The 16,717-nt window shown below is 31.3% G+C and overlaps 1 protein-coding gene across 1 annotated transcript in view; it reads left to right on the top strand.

The window, feature by feature from the left end:
* The first annotated feature begins 7,878 nt into the window (after window positions 1-7,878).
* LOC126736578 (receptor-type tyrosine-protein phosphatase F-like) overlaps window positions 7,879-16,717 on the top strand; it is a 134,394-nt gene continuing 125,555 nt past the window's right edge. Inside the window, exons 1-2 of the mRNA XM_050440979.1 lie at window positions 7,879-7,987; window positions 8,078-8,170. Of these exons, the coding sequence (XP_050296936.1) occupies window positions 7,915-7,987; window positions 8,078-8,170 (166 nt within the window). The 5' untranslated portion in view covers window positions 7,879-7,914. The remainder of the gene's footprint in view (window positions 7,988-8,077; window positions 8,171-16,717) is intronic.

A 16,717-nucleotide genomic window follows, 5' to 3' on the forward strand; every position in this document is an offset into this window, starting at 1 on the left:
ATAACATTACCTGTTATGAAGAGTTAGATATAGCAAAAAAAGCAGCAGCCCCTATTTTACCCACTTTAGCGGCTTACAGAACACATAAAACTAAACAAACAGAAAAAACAATTAATACCAAAAACATTCCTCGCAATAAGACTTTTTAAAACTAAAAAATGTAAATCAAGAAAACGAGTAAATCAACTGTCAAAGCCAGAAGGACAAGAAGCAAATAAAATTGCTTTGAATATGCTATTCTAGAATTAATTGTATATGTATTATGTATTAATTCTGTAATAATTCTATTTTGAATAAATTATCTTGTTTACTATATATTAATGTGTTTAAATATAGCACCTACTTGTTCGCATTTTTTAATAATATATGATTGCAAATTTTCTGTATAAATAATAAAAATTAAAAATTTTTGGAACAAAAGCTAAATATATGTATACTCGTATGTAAATTATAAAAATTGATTAAATCATTATACTTACCTAGCTTTTTTTTAAAAAGTATTTTAAAAAAATAGGTACCCATTTAGCACTCGACATGTAGTATGTATCTATACATAATAATATAAAATTTCAACGCCTTGAGGTACAGAAAATTTGGATTTCACTCTCGTATACCTACTTATATTTAATTTTTAATGTTTACTATATATTACCCATATAATGTTCAAATCGTTATTTAAATATTACAATATGAAATTGCTAAAAAAAGACCATTCTTGTTAATATTAAAAAAAATGAATTTATTAGGCTACAAAGTTATATAACTAAATCCCAAATATCAAATTTTTATAAAGTGATTAAATATATACACAAATATATTGGTATAATTACATAACCACATTCAGTTTGCTCTTGATTTGCACATTAATCATAAAAATTAAACCGATACTAAGCTGTAAAATCATCAGCAAAATTGACAATAATTATTACTGTTTTTACTAAAGTCAAAACTATTTAAGACCTTTCGATCTCGATTTTTTCCTTAAGAATCATACAAAATTCACTATAATCTTTAAAAAACATTTAAATTATGACGCCAAGATTCCTAATCCCACCCCACTTGTTATAAATTTAATGGCATAAATATGGTTTTATGAACCAGTCTAATATTTTTATATTTAAACGCTAAACACATCCTGTAAGGCACGACCACGTTACGTCGACGCTGTAGACATGACAGAGTATCAAAAGCAATGGCGTTTTTCAGCGGCAATTTTATATTTGGATTTATATTAGCAGCATTAAAATGTGTATTCAACAGTGCGAAAAAAATTAAATTGGTTGACGTACCAGCGAATAGTGATCAAAAATATCTGGAAATAATAGATATTTTATCGACCCCAAGCTTTTGTATTTCAAATGGCTACCCTAAGTGGAATACATCATTTTAAAGGGCATACAATCTCCTATCTAACAAAGTAAAAAAAAAACAAAATCGGTTGAACTATAAGCCAATAGTAAGCAAAAATGTATGCCGGGCCGTAGCTAGCCTCTGCCAGTGGGAGGGAGGCACAATTTCAGCGCCCCCTTTCAAAATAGTTTTATGTTAAGTTAATAAATTTTTATGTTTAATATGCCTACATACATATACATATTATTATACTCATACTTATGACAGCCTTTTCCTTAGGTAAGGCTTAATATAAAATAAAACTCATCATTATGAAAATAAGTATATTTTAAATGTAAAAACCAAAAATACGTAATACAAATACAGAAATTGAAAGCTGAGTGTATTTATTGTAAGTCCATAAAAATTTTAATAAGTTTTTCGGACAACAGGAGAATTCCTTTATGACTTTAAAATTTAAAAATAAGGTAAATAGATTTAGCTTATTTTAATTCTACGTTCCTTAAATTTTGTCTAGGAGCTAATTAGCTCTGTAAAATCTATCGTTTCTGCTAATTTTTTCTCACATTTTAGTAATATTAAGTCATTCAATCTATCGTCATCCATGGTTGTTCTAAGTAAATTTTTAACAATCTTAACTTGACTGAAACATCTTTCATTTGAAGCAGTTCCGTAACCAGCAGTGACAATGAATTGGATGAAATAAGTTGCTAGTTTTAACATTTTATATTTTTTTTGTTAAAATTTGTAATACATCTTGAAGACATGAAGCTCAAGAACACGCATTAAATAAAACCTCTAATTTAGAATGTAGAGCATATACATCCAATTTAGGTAAGTTTGAAGGAATCATATCAACTAATACCTCTAGATCTTTAATCAATAATTGATGTGTGGATAAAGGGAAATTAAAGATTTTGAAAAAGGGTGATAAATTGGAAACAATATCTTCAATTGATGCCATAATTTTGTTTATAAATAAGTATTCATAAAGCGTTTAAATTCTTTTCTATAAAATGTGACCAAGTCAAAATCTGCTTGAGTTTGATTATTTTCATCTAACCATTTGAGTATTAATCTTCGCCAATGATATTTCTTAAAATCGTCTTCAGCGTTTATGGCTACCTTAAAAGCAATTTCTTTAGTAGCTGTTATTAAATTATTTAGTTCAAGTGGGTCTTCAGTAATTTTTTTAAGTATTTCTGTCCTACTCTCCATAACGTTTTTGCAATCAATTATATTCATGTCAGGGGTTTCTTTAATTTTATACATAATGTGTTTCATAAAATAAAGAGATACGATAAAATCAAAAGTGCAAATTTTTCGTTTTAAACCCAAACTTTTAATTTTTGTTTGCTTGTCGTTTGAAGTTTGGAAAAGCTCATCCAATACTTCCAGTATTTTTTCTTATGAAATATGAACTGCTTTAATGCTTTCAGCACGATTGGTCCATCTGGTCTTGGACAATTTTTTTAATTTAAGTTTATTTTCTATGTCCTGTAGACTTTGCATTAATAAATGATTTCGTTTAGTGCTAGATGTAAAAAATGCATAGAGGTCTTCCAAATAATTAAATAGTTCCCTAACAAGTGAGCTAGCATTGCAACAGTGTTCAACAGCTGTACTAATGTGGTGATCCTTACAAGGAACAAATGGAACTGAGTGCTCAACGAGATCCACAATTTTTTGTTGAACGCCGTTATACTGCCCTGACATAACAGTCGCAAAATCATATGACTGAAACGACAATTTATTAATATTAATACCATTAGAAATTAAGTAAATTTAAAATCTCATCAGCAATAGCACTACCTGTTTTGCTTTGGGTTCTACTACGTCCAGTAATCTTTCATGTGGGTTGCAATTTTCATCCACAGTTTACACTACTATAGAGAGTCGTTCAGTGTGTGAATAATCTGGAGTTGTATCGGTCACAATTGAAAAAAAATCCTTTTTTCAATGTCCCTAATTATCATTTTTCGTAAAGCTTTTGCAAGAAGACTAATAAATTCATTTTGAGATTGTTTTTGTATTTTCTATCCATTTTTTTTAAAAGAGGGTTATTTCGAGATAATAAACTCACAACTTAAACAAAATTGCCAGTGTCACTATTATCATCGTTCGTATTTCTACGGAATGCTAAATCTTGACGACACAAAGTCAAGGTAATATCGAACAAAATACGAACTATTTCTTTGTTAAATTGTAAAATTCTTTCTTTTTCTAAAGAAATAGCTCTAGCATCTTTGTCCAGGAAGGGTTCAATATGTTGGCTGGTATTAGAAAATTTGTAATTTTACAATGAAAATTGCAATATTTTTTTAAAGCTGAACGATGGCCTCGAGATGAAAAATATTGTGGTAGTTTTCCGAGCTTATTTTGGCCAGAGCTTTTCATTTTTCCCCAATTCTGCACCCCTTTACTACCTGCCGTGAAAGTCAATTTTTGGCTTCGTTTTCTTGAGTCTCTCTTCCTTTTATAAGATTCTTCGGCTTTCTTTTTGTGTAGCCTATTCTGTGTGCTTAACATGTTTATATCTCTATCTTATAGAGTGATTTAAAACTTGTATAATTGTGGTTCTTTAGTTCCACCTTATTCCTTATTTAAACTTAACTTAATTTGCTTTTTCCAGATATGCAGTGCTTTCTTCTGCCAAGTGCAATTGGTAGCACCCCTATTTTTAACTTATGGCACCGACGTTGTTTATTGGTAGTCTTTCCTTTGGGTTTTAGCCCACTATATATTCCAAAAGTGTGTAATTCAGATACTAACCCACATTCAGTTGAAAATAATTGTGAGTTACTCAAAAATTTTTTACAGCTGGAACAAACACTGTTGGATTACCTTTAAGACCATCTGTAATCCTTTTAAATAGGTGTGTAACTCGAAAAATTCATCCATTATCCCAAAGATGCTGGTCATACATTTTTATAAAAGGTAAAAACACCAAATCTACAACAAAATAGATTCTGTTATGCTGTAGATTTTGTGTTTTTACCTTTTATAAAAATGTATATGCGTAAACTCCTCATGCTCTTCTTTTGAAATGGCACTGCTAGTCATCGCGTATTATTTAGTGGTGTATTATTTAGTATTATGGTGTATTATTATTTGTATTATTTATTGGTATTCATCGTATTATTTAGTGGTGTAAATAAATACCAAGTAGATAGCTAATTTATTATAGCTTGATTTGCATGTATGTTTAAAATGTGTAGTTTGTAGCTTAATTTTTTAAATTTTAATTAATTTTTAATTTTCCGAGCTCTGCATTCTGCATTTAAATATTAGATTAATATCATAGAAAGAAAAACCTAACAACAATAAATTTTCAGTTAGCCATTTATTATAGTAACTTACCTGCAAGGATATTGTAGTCTTGATTTGTTGTTTGCGAATTCAGATTTCAAATTCATGTTTTCAGACTCTTCGGGGATTTTTACCCAGAGAAAGAAGCTATTTAAGAGGCCGCAATACACCTTTTGCGATGAAAAATATATCTTGTTTTACTTTTTCACATACAAGATTATATGATGTGATTGTTTCAGATTCCAAACCTAAAATCTGAGGCGTGCTTACACAGTATTTCGTTGCTGCTAACAGGACACAAAAATACTCTTCTTATTAGATCAATAGTATAAGAACATTTCGTTGCAGTATTTATGAGTAATGTTAGCAACACAGAACACAAATAGTTAGCAACGGACTACGAGCAACGGCGCTTGCCGATATATGAGGACGCGCGCGATGCTTATGAAAATTGATAGTTTACTTAACATTAACAAGTTACAGTTCGATATTTTTTATTTAAATTCCAACACATATAAGGAAAAAATTAAAGCTTTGTTAGTTGATGTAAGACGCTGGCCAATACTTTAGGCATGTCTTATTAGAAAGAAATATAGAATACTCGCTAGACTATTGATTTTTCTTTGTATACTTTGTATCACTCAGTAATTCGACATCTACGCCTGTCTGTTGAGTGGTTCGTTTCTTTAACTAAATAAATAAATAACCTAGTAGTCAAATTTGAAGAAACTGGCTCTTTTACGATTAAAAAAAAATGAACCAATATTATTCGACCAAACAGCGCAAATTGAAATTCTGGGTCAGCTTCCAAAAAAGTCAACTTTATCAACCCGTCAAGTAGCTGTAGCGACTGGATTATCTTGTGAATCAATAAGAAAGGTACTTAAATTTCATAAGTTTTATCCCTATAAACTGCAAATACCATGAACTTGCTGACGATGACCCGGACAGACAAATCTAGTTTTGTGAAATAATGACAGACCGAATTACGGCAAAGCCTCGACTAGTTAAAAAATGCTTGCTTCAGTTTGGGCTGGTATATTGGGAAATGGTTTTAATCGGCCCAATATTTATACAAGGAAATTTAAATGGCGACATGTATTCTGAAATGCCATAGAGGTTTATTGAACCATTAATTGTGCGGGAATTAGAAAATCAGAGATACATACACGGAAAAATTTATAATAAATTTTAATTAATTTTTAATATTCCGAGCTCTGCCATTCTGCATTTAAATATTAGATTATTATCATAGAAAGAAAAACCTAACAACAATTAGTTACAACGAAAGTTATCTTTAGAAGAACGCTTACTACAATTCAAATAGGATGGAGCATCCCTTATTCAGTTTTTCGTATCTATTATGTGGCATTCATAAATTGTAACCCTTTATATTGCACCCATAAATGTTTTAATATTAAATTGTCTATTCTCTTTTCCTCACCTGTCAATAATCTAAGACTTTTAATTAAAAGTTTAAGTCCATATCGATAGATTTTTTTCCGCCCCACTCTGAATTTTTCTATCCCCGTAATTTTTTTTTGAGTTTCTTATGACCTCTTCAACTAGAGAAGTCGGCCAGACTAAGTTGGTGATTCGGGAAATCGTCGGGTATGTATCTTATTTGCCGAATCGAATAATCCTTTTTCTCCAATCTCACAAAACTTTAATGGAGGAATAATCAATGCACGATGTCGACTCTCCCATGATGCATCCGGCATCATCCGGCCTGGCTATCGGCGTCAATAAGTTCAGCCACCGCAGGCAAGGATAGGGAATGATCTGAAAAAGAAGTTTGAATGATAGGAAAGGACAAACAACAACCACTTATTGACTAGGTGAAATGTCATGCAGTACCACGTAATATTGAAATCGGTTTTTTTTCTTGGAATAGAATTTAACTAGGATAAGAAACACGAAGTCTCGGTCTCAAAACAAAATGGTTGCATGTTTCGCTTGAAGAATTAGGTATCGGACCTAGAAACATAAACTAAACCTGATTGCAAGATAAATCTTAAATGTAAATTAAAAAATTTAGAAACTGTTTAAAAACTTTCAAAAGCCTTACCTGAACGGGGACCAGTAATACACATACATTCTACCAAAAAACTATATGATAACACTGGAAATAACATTGGCTAACTAAAACAACATGCTTTTAAAAAAAACCTAAACAATGAAAAAACAAATAATAATAAAAAATAATATAAAAGAGAGCCAATGAGACAGACACCAAGAGTATCATACCTACTACTGCGCTATCGAGAACTTATGGCATTCGTGAATAATCGACACATTTTCAGGAACCGAAAAATTGCGTCCTGTTGATATAAGATGGGTAGCAAAAGCAGGCTTGGTTTCTGTAACACTTGTATCCCTAATTTTATTTACAAGACTGAGGTGCTCTTGTACCTTCATCTAAACTATCATCCTAACATCTAAAATTTAAAAAAATTTGATTAGTGTAATTATAGTTTGTACCAGTTATAAAATGTAAAGTGAAGCTGGTACAATTTGTTTGAAGGAAAATGCTTAGGTTTAGGTTTGAAAACGACTATCGTCATCGGTAAACGAGAATATAAAACTTGATATTCGACTGAGTTATGAAGAATAATCACTCCGGCAAGAAAAGTAGCTCGGGATTACGATGTAAGTCACAAAATTGTTTAAAAAATTCTAAAGTTATCAGGAAAAAGAGCCTAATAAAACCAGTCCAGGAGCTGCTAGAGAACGATTGACTAGTGCGTAAAATTTTGACAAATCATAAATTAAACGTCAAATTATTTTTTACATACAGTGCCTAAAAAGACTTTTGTAGGCACAACTGCGTAAGACCGTCTAAAGTCTTAGTGGACAATGTTTTCGCGTTTTACCGAAATATTTTTTCCAAGAGCACTAGCGAATTTATTCCAGTTAGAGCCCTACCCTGTATATTACTCAATAATAATTTTGAAGGGTTTTATATTAAATGTTGCTAAAATCTTGGAACTTAGCCCATAAAGCTCGTAAAAAAAGTAAATTAATATGGATTTTAGGTAGGTACGGAATATCTAATATGAGTAAAATAATACGATCTATATTAATAAAAATGTTCTGAAAAAAGACATTAAAAAAACATATTGAAAGTTTTATAATTTACCTTACCACTTCCTGTTTGATGTATATTCATTACTGGTTTAGATAATATAAATGTCTTATTTCCATATTGTATGTAATATTAACAATTTCGGTTAGTAAAATACCAGAAAGACAAGTATGTACCTATACAATGCTAATTGTGTATTTTTTTTAACTATTCTATTTTTATGCAAGGGGCATGTCTGGCATGGTAAGCAATACTGAAATTTTGCAAAAACAATATTTGGGCGACTTAATTTTATCCATTAAATTTTCATTTATAAAATTTAATTTAATTTAGAGTGTCCGAACTGTGTCAATTATTGCGATCATAATGGAGTATGTGAAAAAGGAGGATGCCTAAATCATTATACCGGACCAAAATGTGACGAACGTAAGTTAAATTCTTAATAGTAATGGTATTTTTTTATTCTACAGAAAAATATAAATATAAATATATGTTAATTTAGTAACAGTAAAAAAATATATTACATATAACGGAGAGTGTGATATGTAATATTTTTATATTTATGTAGTAAAGCGAGTCTGTCCGTGCTGGTATATTCTAAAACCTTCTAGACGATTTCCTAATTATATAAAACCTTTTGAAAAACTAGAGAAAATGTTCACGATGTCTTCCACAGCTGACCAGAATAATATAGAGCCTCTTTTGGAAAAATATACATGCTCGGCTAACGAATGTCTTGGGTGCGAAAATCAAGGTATTAGTCACAAATTAAAAAAGAAAAGGGTATTTTTTTTCTGCTCCCTCTTGACCTACTATAGTTCGACCTAAAATGAACATAGAAATACCCGAGATGTGCGGCGAAATGCATTTTCCTTTTCAGTTAAAACCACAAGTTGAGAATTGAGGAATCAGTAAAACATTCTCATTCTCTTTTCAACTTAATAATTTGCTTATGAATTTCTGTTGTATGGGTATTTCGTGAACCAATAAATTTGGCGGGCATATATGGGGTAAAAGTATAAGTAAAGCCTAAATTTACGAAAAAAATTATTACATTAAATAGTAATTAAGTATTAAAATCAGTTTTGCTTTACTATGTTTAGCTTGTAATAAATGTATTTACTTTATATGCGATTTAATTTACACCCAAAAGAACAGAAAACAGTGAATTATAAAACTGTCGTTAGTAGTGAATCGCGCCTATAGAATAGTGGTATTGGAAATAAATAGCTAAAATAACAAATGGTGATGCTAGTGAATTTCAAAGTGATGGATTTGAAGAAAGAAATTACGAGACGACAAGGATAAAAACAGTTTACAAGAAAAATTATTGCGGAATTTCGCTAATATAACATAAACCGTAGATTTAGGATTAGGTTCTGCGTTTCTCATTTTGTCAACAATAATCAGAGGTAATACGACCAAGTCAGAGATATTCATTTTAGTTCATCTGCGCTTTAATAATATAGATGCGTCTTTCACAAAGTTTAGAAAGTTCAAAGAGTACACCAATCTAACTGAAAGGTCGAAAGAATAGAAGCGATAGAAGAATAGCAGCGAAGAAAGAATCAAGCCGGTCAAAATCAAAATGTGTCACATTTAATTACCTTATTTGATGAATAAGACATACTATTTAAGTATAGTGTATATGTTTGATATGCTCTAAATAAAAAGTGGCATGAGTCCCTAGTTTTTGCCTGACAAACATAAGAAGCAAAGAAATATGGGTCCTTTTTCCTTCTGGAGATTCGATGGATTATTCTAAATAGGATTATAGGATTATGCTAGTGAGACTTTATTTCATAATCAAATAAAGTGTATTGCATTATATTGTATAAAAAAAATTAATCGCATTTTTAATCGTAAATATTTATAATTCGTAATAAAAAATTTTTTATACAATATAATGCAATACACTTTATTTGATTATGAAATATTTGATATATATATATATATATATATATATATATATATATATATATTAATAATAATATATAATAATAATAATAATATATTAATAATTAATAATATAATTATAATATATTAATTAATTCAATTGATTCAATTAATTACTATGATTTTTAAAACTACCTGCCCGGATATAACGTGTGTATCTGAGATATATGGTGTATTTAATATTCTTTTATCTACACATGGAGTTTCAAAGTGTATCAATATTTTTAATGCAAAATGACAGGGTTCCTCGGAACTTAGGAGTACGAATAAAACATTATTCTCTTTCCTTAAATTAGGCAAGAATTAACAGCTTTTGTTCTAATATAAATACAAAAAAGACAACGCAGTTAATAGAATTAGAAACTTAATAATAAAAAACATAGAGTTCATAAACAAAACACAAAACAAAAAAACTGTTAGCTAGTTCATTAGTTCCTTCTTTAATAGATGAGAAGATTATATTTATACTGTTCAGTTTTGGTACGAATTATTTTTGCATTTTTTTTTACTGATTTAATTTTTTAAGTTTTAAATATGTATTATATTATCAATATTATGTATAAAAGTAATACATAATATTGATAATATAATACATATTTAAAACTTAAAAAATTAAATCAGTAAAAAAAATTGCAAAAATAATTCGTACCAAAACTGAACAGTATAAATATAATCTTCTCATCTATTAAAGAAGCTAAAGCTAGCTAATATAGTTAAGGCTAATATAGCTAAAGCTAGATAAGTACATTATTATAAACATTTAAAATAAAAAATAATAAAAAAATAAACTAATTAATTAACAACACTCTTGCTTGGTGTTAACCGCAAACTGATAAAAGATAATACCTATATCTACGCAATGGTCGCAGCTATGCGGTAGTCCGTAAGCCTATAAAGAAATTTATTATTTAGTCACATTTAATTACTAGTTTTATAATTTAAGAGTTATTAATTAATTATGATTAAAAAGTAAATAAGTATAATTTATAATAATTATATTGAAATACCTTGCATAAGTCCAAGGAAAATAATATTAACGTATAATTTAGGGAGGGACTATTATATTCTTTGATGTACCTGACATTCTCCAACAATCCTTAGGAATTATAAGAAAAGTGTCGTCAACATAATATTTAATGAAAATTATTGTGTTGTGTAGTTTTTCTAATATGCTTGAAGCAAGATCATTTATTGGAAGATTTCCTAAGATGGGAGTAGCTGGATTTCTCATCACGCTATCATCTAATTGATTATAAACGACATTATTATAACTGAAATAGCTGGACTCGAGGCAAAAATTATTGATTTCAATTAGTAGTTCCTTATACACATGAGTGTAAGATGAAATGTACCGCTATTGTTTATTTACTACATCTATAACTAGGAATTTTGGGATATTAGTAAACAACGATTTTAAATTAAGAAACACGAAGAGATGATCTTTCGGCACTTTTATATCTTTAAGCGACCCCATCAACCCATAGGAGTTTCTATCATTATAGTTAAAAGTCGTTGTCATAGGTGACAAAATAGTGACTGATTCAAGACTACCAGCTACGGCTTTTTCTTTCTAGAAGACCTAAAGACCCTTCGTTCCGTTCCTAAAACAATAAGATAACAAATGTGGGTAGATTCCCACCCTTATTCAGAGGCTCATTAGTATTCATATCACGTCCTTGCCTAGTGTTGCTTTTAGCACCATGTGGTCTCATTTTGGGCCTGGTACTTTTCCGTAGATTACAGTCGGCCATTCCTGACTATCTTCGCGCCCTCGTTAAGGTTCTCTTTTCCTAAGTAGACGCTACCTATAACAAAATAAAAAAACAACAATTAGTAAATGATTTTCCAATACAGTTATTAATTCTCGAATTCCCTGTCGGACTCGCTAGAACTAACCACTGTAGAAAATAATTTTAATATATCAGAGGGACATATCCCTTTATATACAGTTCTGCAGCGTTCCGCAACCGCTAGATCCTAAACCACGTATCAATCGTTATCTAACATTGCCGTTACGGTGAAGGGCCGTTGATAACGTGGTTCAAGTTTCTTGCTCTGTCCATCCTTTAAACGCTTTGTTCTTTGGACAAGGACTTGTTGTCTTACAGTAAACGTTTTTATACTGGCATGTCTTTGGTTATACAACTCTTTTTTTTCCGCTCTGATAGTCGGCAGGTCAACAGGTTCTTCATTACAAACCTCAGCTGATATGGATGATGAAAGGATAGTCGTGTTATATCTTTCAACTTGGCCCGTTGGCTTGAGGGGTAGCTGTAGCACACAACACACGTTTTATACTCATTCCAGAGCAAAAATACTTAGCAGTAAATACTTGACTAGTAAAAGCAGTTCCTCTGTCACAAATGATTCTTCGGGGTACACCGAACGTTTCGATAATCTCTCTTAACCTTTTTTTAATTTCCAGTTCAGAGATCTATTAGAATCTTTGATGTGCCGCGAATAGTCCATGTGCCGGTGTTGCTGGTGCGCAAAATTTTATGTGGAAAGAGTCATAAAGTAATATTCTAAGCGATATTTAATCATTCCATTAAATAAATAAATGTTTTAAATATTAAAAAAAAAATTATACATTTGATTCGTAAAATTTGTCTATATACGCCCACGTACTATTTTGTTAGACGTCTGACCTCAGTTACACCCACTCAAGCGTGAAAAGTTGCACAGGTCTGGCCTTAAAATTTATTTGTATTTAAAATTTTTAATATTCGGTATTTTTGGGTTTAGTTTTATAAAGTTAGAAATTCAGGATAGTTGATTTTGGGTATTGAGATTTAATTTTATTTGGTGGTTATTATTAACGGGGATTTTGGCCGCCACATTCAATGTCCTTTATTATTTTTTTTTTATTTATACATCTATACATATATCAATTTTTCTGCCTTATATTTAGTTATTGTGCACAATAGAAGAGATTATATGAAAATTAACAAAAATAAATGCTTATACTAAAAACTAAAAATCTTATACAAAATCCTAAAATTACAATGAGAATATATACTTTTATAAATATAACATTTCATTTGAATCTGGCCCAAAGAGTTAATACAATTTTCTAAACTCTGTTTTTTTGCCTTTTTTCATTAGCAGTTTCTTCCATTAAGAAAAAAAACTGTTTCTCTGTTGCCGGTATAGATTCCAACTTCATCTTGCACTGAAGCTTGTTGTAGTTTTTAAATTTAATTACTAATAATAAATTAACAATAATTTTATTGTAAATAATTATAACTCAGATGTAAAATAGCCTCTTTTCTTCCGGTAAATTATGAAAGAAGCAGTCTTGCCTCCCAGGGACAGAGCAAGTATTGCAACTGTAAAAGAAATAATTAAACTGGTTTTATAGTGTCTCTGTAAGACAAATCATGAATAAAAAACAAAAAATAACAGGGACAGTAAGCTGTAAAAAACAAAATTTTAACCTTGTTTAATTATTAAAAATATGGTTTTTTTACTTAGACACAGAACACTGAATGCCTAGAATAAGCTTAGCTGCAAACCACAGGCGATGTTATTTGAGTTCACCATCTCTTAGACAATGATGTCAAATCGACTTTCCAATGTTTCATTCAATATATAATTTTGTTAATCCACTACATATTTTTTTAATGTGTTGTATTTTGTAACAGGTGAAAAGTGTACTCGTTAAAAGTTTAGTTTATTTGCTGACGAATAATATATACTTTAAGAATAATCAACAAATTTTTCAGAATAAAAAAAAGATTCCTGACAAAAAAGATAATGAAAAAAAGCAACTTGGCAACGTAGAATACCTCTAGGTTAGAATGCACGTATCCGATGTTGCCACTTTGTGTTGTTTTTTTAGATATTTATTTATATTTGTGAAGCTAGCGCCCGATCGATATCTAGCGAACAAAGATAGAACGCAGCATATATCGTTTGCCAGCAACCTATTTATAATCCGCGCCCACTGTTATTTTGTGAAAAAAAACAAAGTTTTTTTGTGAAAATTACTTAAAATTCGAATGTTAAAGAGATGAAAAAGGCTCCCACAGGATTTGAATGAATTAATCTTTTTTCTGTAATAAATATCTAAACGCATTTGAGATGGTTGCAAACCTCAAGTTTTTCGAAAAAAAATTATTGAATTGCCAGATGTTAAAAAATATAAAGGGCTATTTAACTCCTAACAGCTATAAAGAAAAGTTTTATCCATATCCTTTGGCATTTATAGCAATTTATAACATCTAACTCAATAATTTTTAATCAAAAAACTTTCATTTGTAGAGGTTTGCCACCATCCCAAATCCGTTCAGATATTTATTATATATTACAGAAAAAAGTTTAAGTTAAATTCTTTTTGAAATTAACCTTTTAATTAATTTCCTTATTTTGTCGCGGTTTATACCCACTATTTTTAAACCGATTTAGTTATAAATTGTTAATATCTAGACAAAAAATTATTAAAGCTCCTTTGGAATTTCAGGAGATACGGGCATTATATTGATTAAATAATAATGGGCGCCGACTATAAATATATTGCTGGCAACCGACATATGCTGCGTTCTGATTGCTGGATATCGACCAGACACTACCTTTATTTTTGCACACATTAATTTTGCGGCATTTCGGATTCGAATAAGCAATAAATTTGCTAGATTATAATAATATACTTAATTGCACATTTTTATTATTATTTTCGTATCCAATACTTCTTCTTCTTAGTCATCATCTTCATTCCTGAAGAGTTGTGACGTCATGTCTATGAACACAGATGGGTCGATTGTCTCCACTGTTATCGATCTTCTGCTACTCTTATATTTGTCTGCAAGGCTTGCCCTGTAATTTCTTTAATTTGATCTATCCACCGTGATGGGGATCTTCCTCTTGATCTTTTACCTTCTACTTTGCCCTGCACGATAAGTTTTTCTAGATTGTCTTGGTCTCTCCTGGTGATGTATCCGAAGTAACCCAGAATGCGGCGTCGGCAGCTGGAGGACAATCGATCGGTGATTCCTAATTTGTTTAATATCGACACATTGGTCCGGTATGCAGTCCAGGGTATGCAAAGCATCCTCCGCCAGCACCACATTTCAAAAGCATCTATTTGGTGCCTGTCGCTCGACTTTATTGTCCAGGATTCGGAACCATACGAAAATATCGAAAACACTAGGGTGTTTACCAGGGCTCTTTTCGTGTTTTTGGTTATGGATCTGTCTTTCCATATCTTGGATAGGTTTGACATTGCTGTCCTCGCTAATGCTATTCGCCTTCTTATTTCTGTTTCACACCCTCCCTTGCTGTTTATTAGGGACCCTAAGTAGATGAATTCATCTACTACTTCAATTCTATTTTGCAGATTTCTTAACTGTATGGTGTTACTCTTGTCAATGACCATTAACTTGTTCTTGTCTAGATTTATTTCGAGGCCTGGAGCTCGGCTTTCATTAGCGACCTGATCAATAAGTGTAACCATCTTATCTTCATCTCTTGTTATTAGGGTAGTGTCGTCCGCGTATCTGAGATTACATATCTTTTTACCATTGATTGACACACCTCCTTCAGAATTTTCCAGGGCTCGTCTCATTATGAATTCACCGTAGGCATTGAAGAGTCTCGGTGATAGGATACATCCTTGACGGATGCCTCTATGTACTTTGAAAATGTTTGATGTTTTATTGTCGAGACTAACTATGGCATTGTTATTTTCATATAGGTTATTAGAGATATGAAATGCGGAGGGATTCCCATTTCTTTCAATACGTTCCAGAGACTACTCCATCGAACACAGTCGAAATCCTTTTTGTAATCTATAAATCTAAGCACAAGAGCATAGGGGTATTGAACTCCCGAGCTTTCTCGATTAATGGGCGGATGTTGAATATTTGGTCCCTAGTCCCTCTTCCCTTAACGAAGCCTGCTTGTTCTGGAGGGATTTGACTCTCTAAGTAGTTTTGCAATCGTCTATCTATTATTTTAAGCAGGATTTTGCTGGCATGTGTGATTAGAGATATCGTTCGATAATTTTCGCATTTTTTGGTGGATCCCTTTTTGTGAATAGGTATAAATGCAGACGTTGTCCAGTCTTTAGGCCATTGACCGCTTTGTCAGATCTTATTACATAAATCATGTAGGATTTTGGTTCCCGGGTCTCCTAGTACTTTTATGAGCTCAGCACGAACTTCGTCTGTTCCTGGGGATTTGTTTAGCTTTAGGTTTCTTATAGCTTTTTTAATTTCAGACATAAGAATATTGGGCTTCATTTCAAATTGTGTGTTTTCTTTCTGTTGTTCGATCGCTATTTTGGTTTCTTCGGTGTATAATTCCTCACAATATTGTCTCCATCGTTCGATCACTTTTTCATCTTCCCATACTATCTTTCCGTCCTTGTCTTCAATTGTGAAAGTCTTTGGTTTGAATTTGCGTGTTATTTCCCTACATTTTTGATACAAGTCTCTGGTGTCATGGGTAAGTTGATGTTCCTCTATATCCCTGCATATTTTTTTAATGTAGTTGTTTTTATCCTGTCTGCATTGTCTCTGTATCTTTTTATTTAACCTCTTGTACAGGTCGCAGTCTTCTCTCGTTAGGGTGCCCTTCTTTTCATTTCTTTTCGTTTGTTGATTGTTTCTATGGTCGCTTGTCTGATCCAGGGTTTGTTTGGCCGATTTATGGGGTTATGTGTTAGTTGAAGGTGATCTGCTGTCGTCTTAATAACATTTCTCAATGCTTCCCATTCTTGGTCTGGGTCTTGTTTATTCATTATGTCATGTTTTTCGGCCTCCAATTTGTTTTGTATTTCTTCTTGAAATTGCCGTTTGGCTGTTTCCGTCATGTTGATCCTGTTGCGTTGGTGGTAGATTCTTTTTAGACGGAGCCTGAACTTCATTAGTAATAAATTATGATCTGAACCACAGACAGCTCCAGGGTACGTCTTGCAGTTAACGACGGAGGATTTCCAGCGAGATCTGACCATAATGTAGTCAATTTGATTTCTGTATCTATCTCCTAGTGATGTCCATGTGTATAGGCGTCTTTTAT

This window comes from Anthonomus grandis, chromosome 5 (genome assembly GCF_022605725.1).
Source record: "Anthonomus grandis grandis chromosome 5, icAntGran1.3, whole genome shotgun sequence".
Lineage (NCBI taxonomy): Eukaryota > Metazoa > Arthropoda > Insecta > Coleoptera > Curculionidae > Anthonomus > Anthonomus grandis.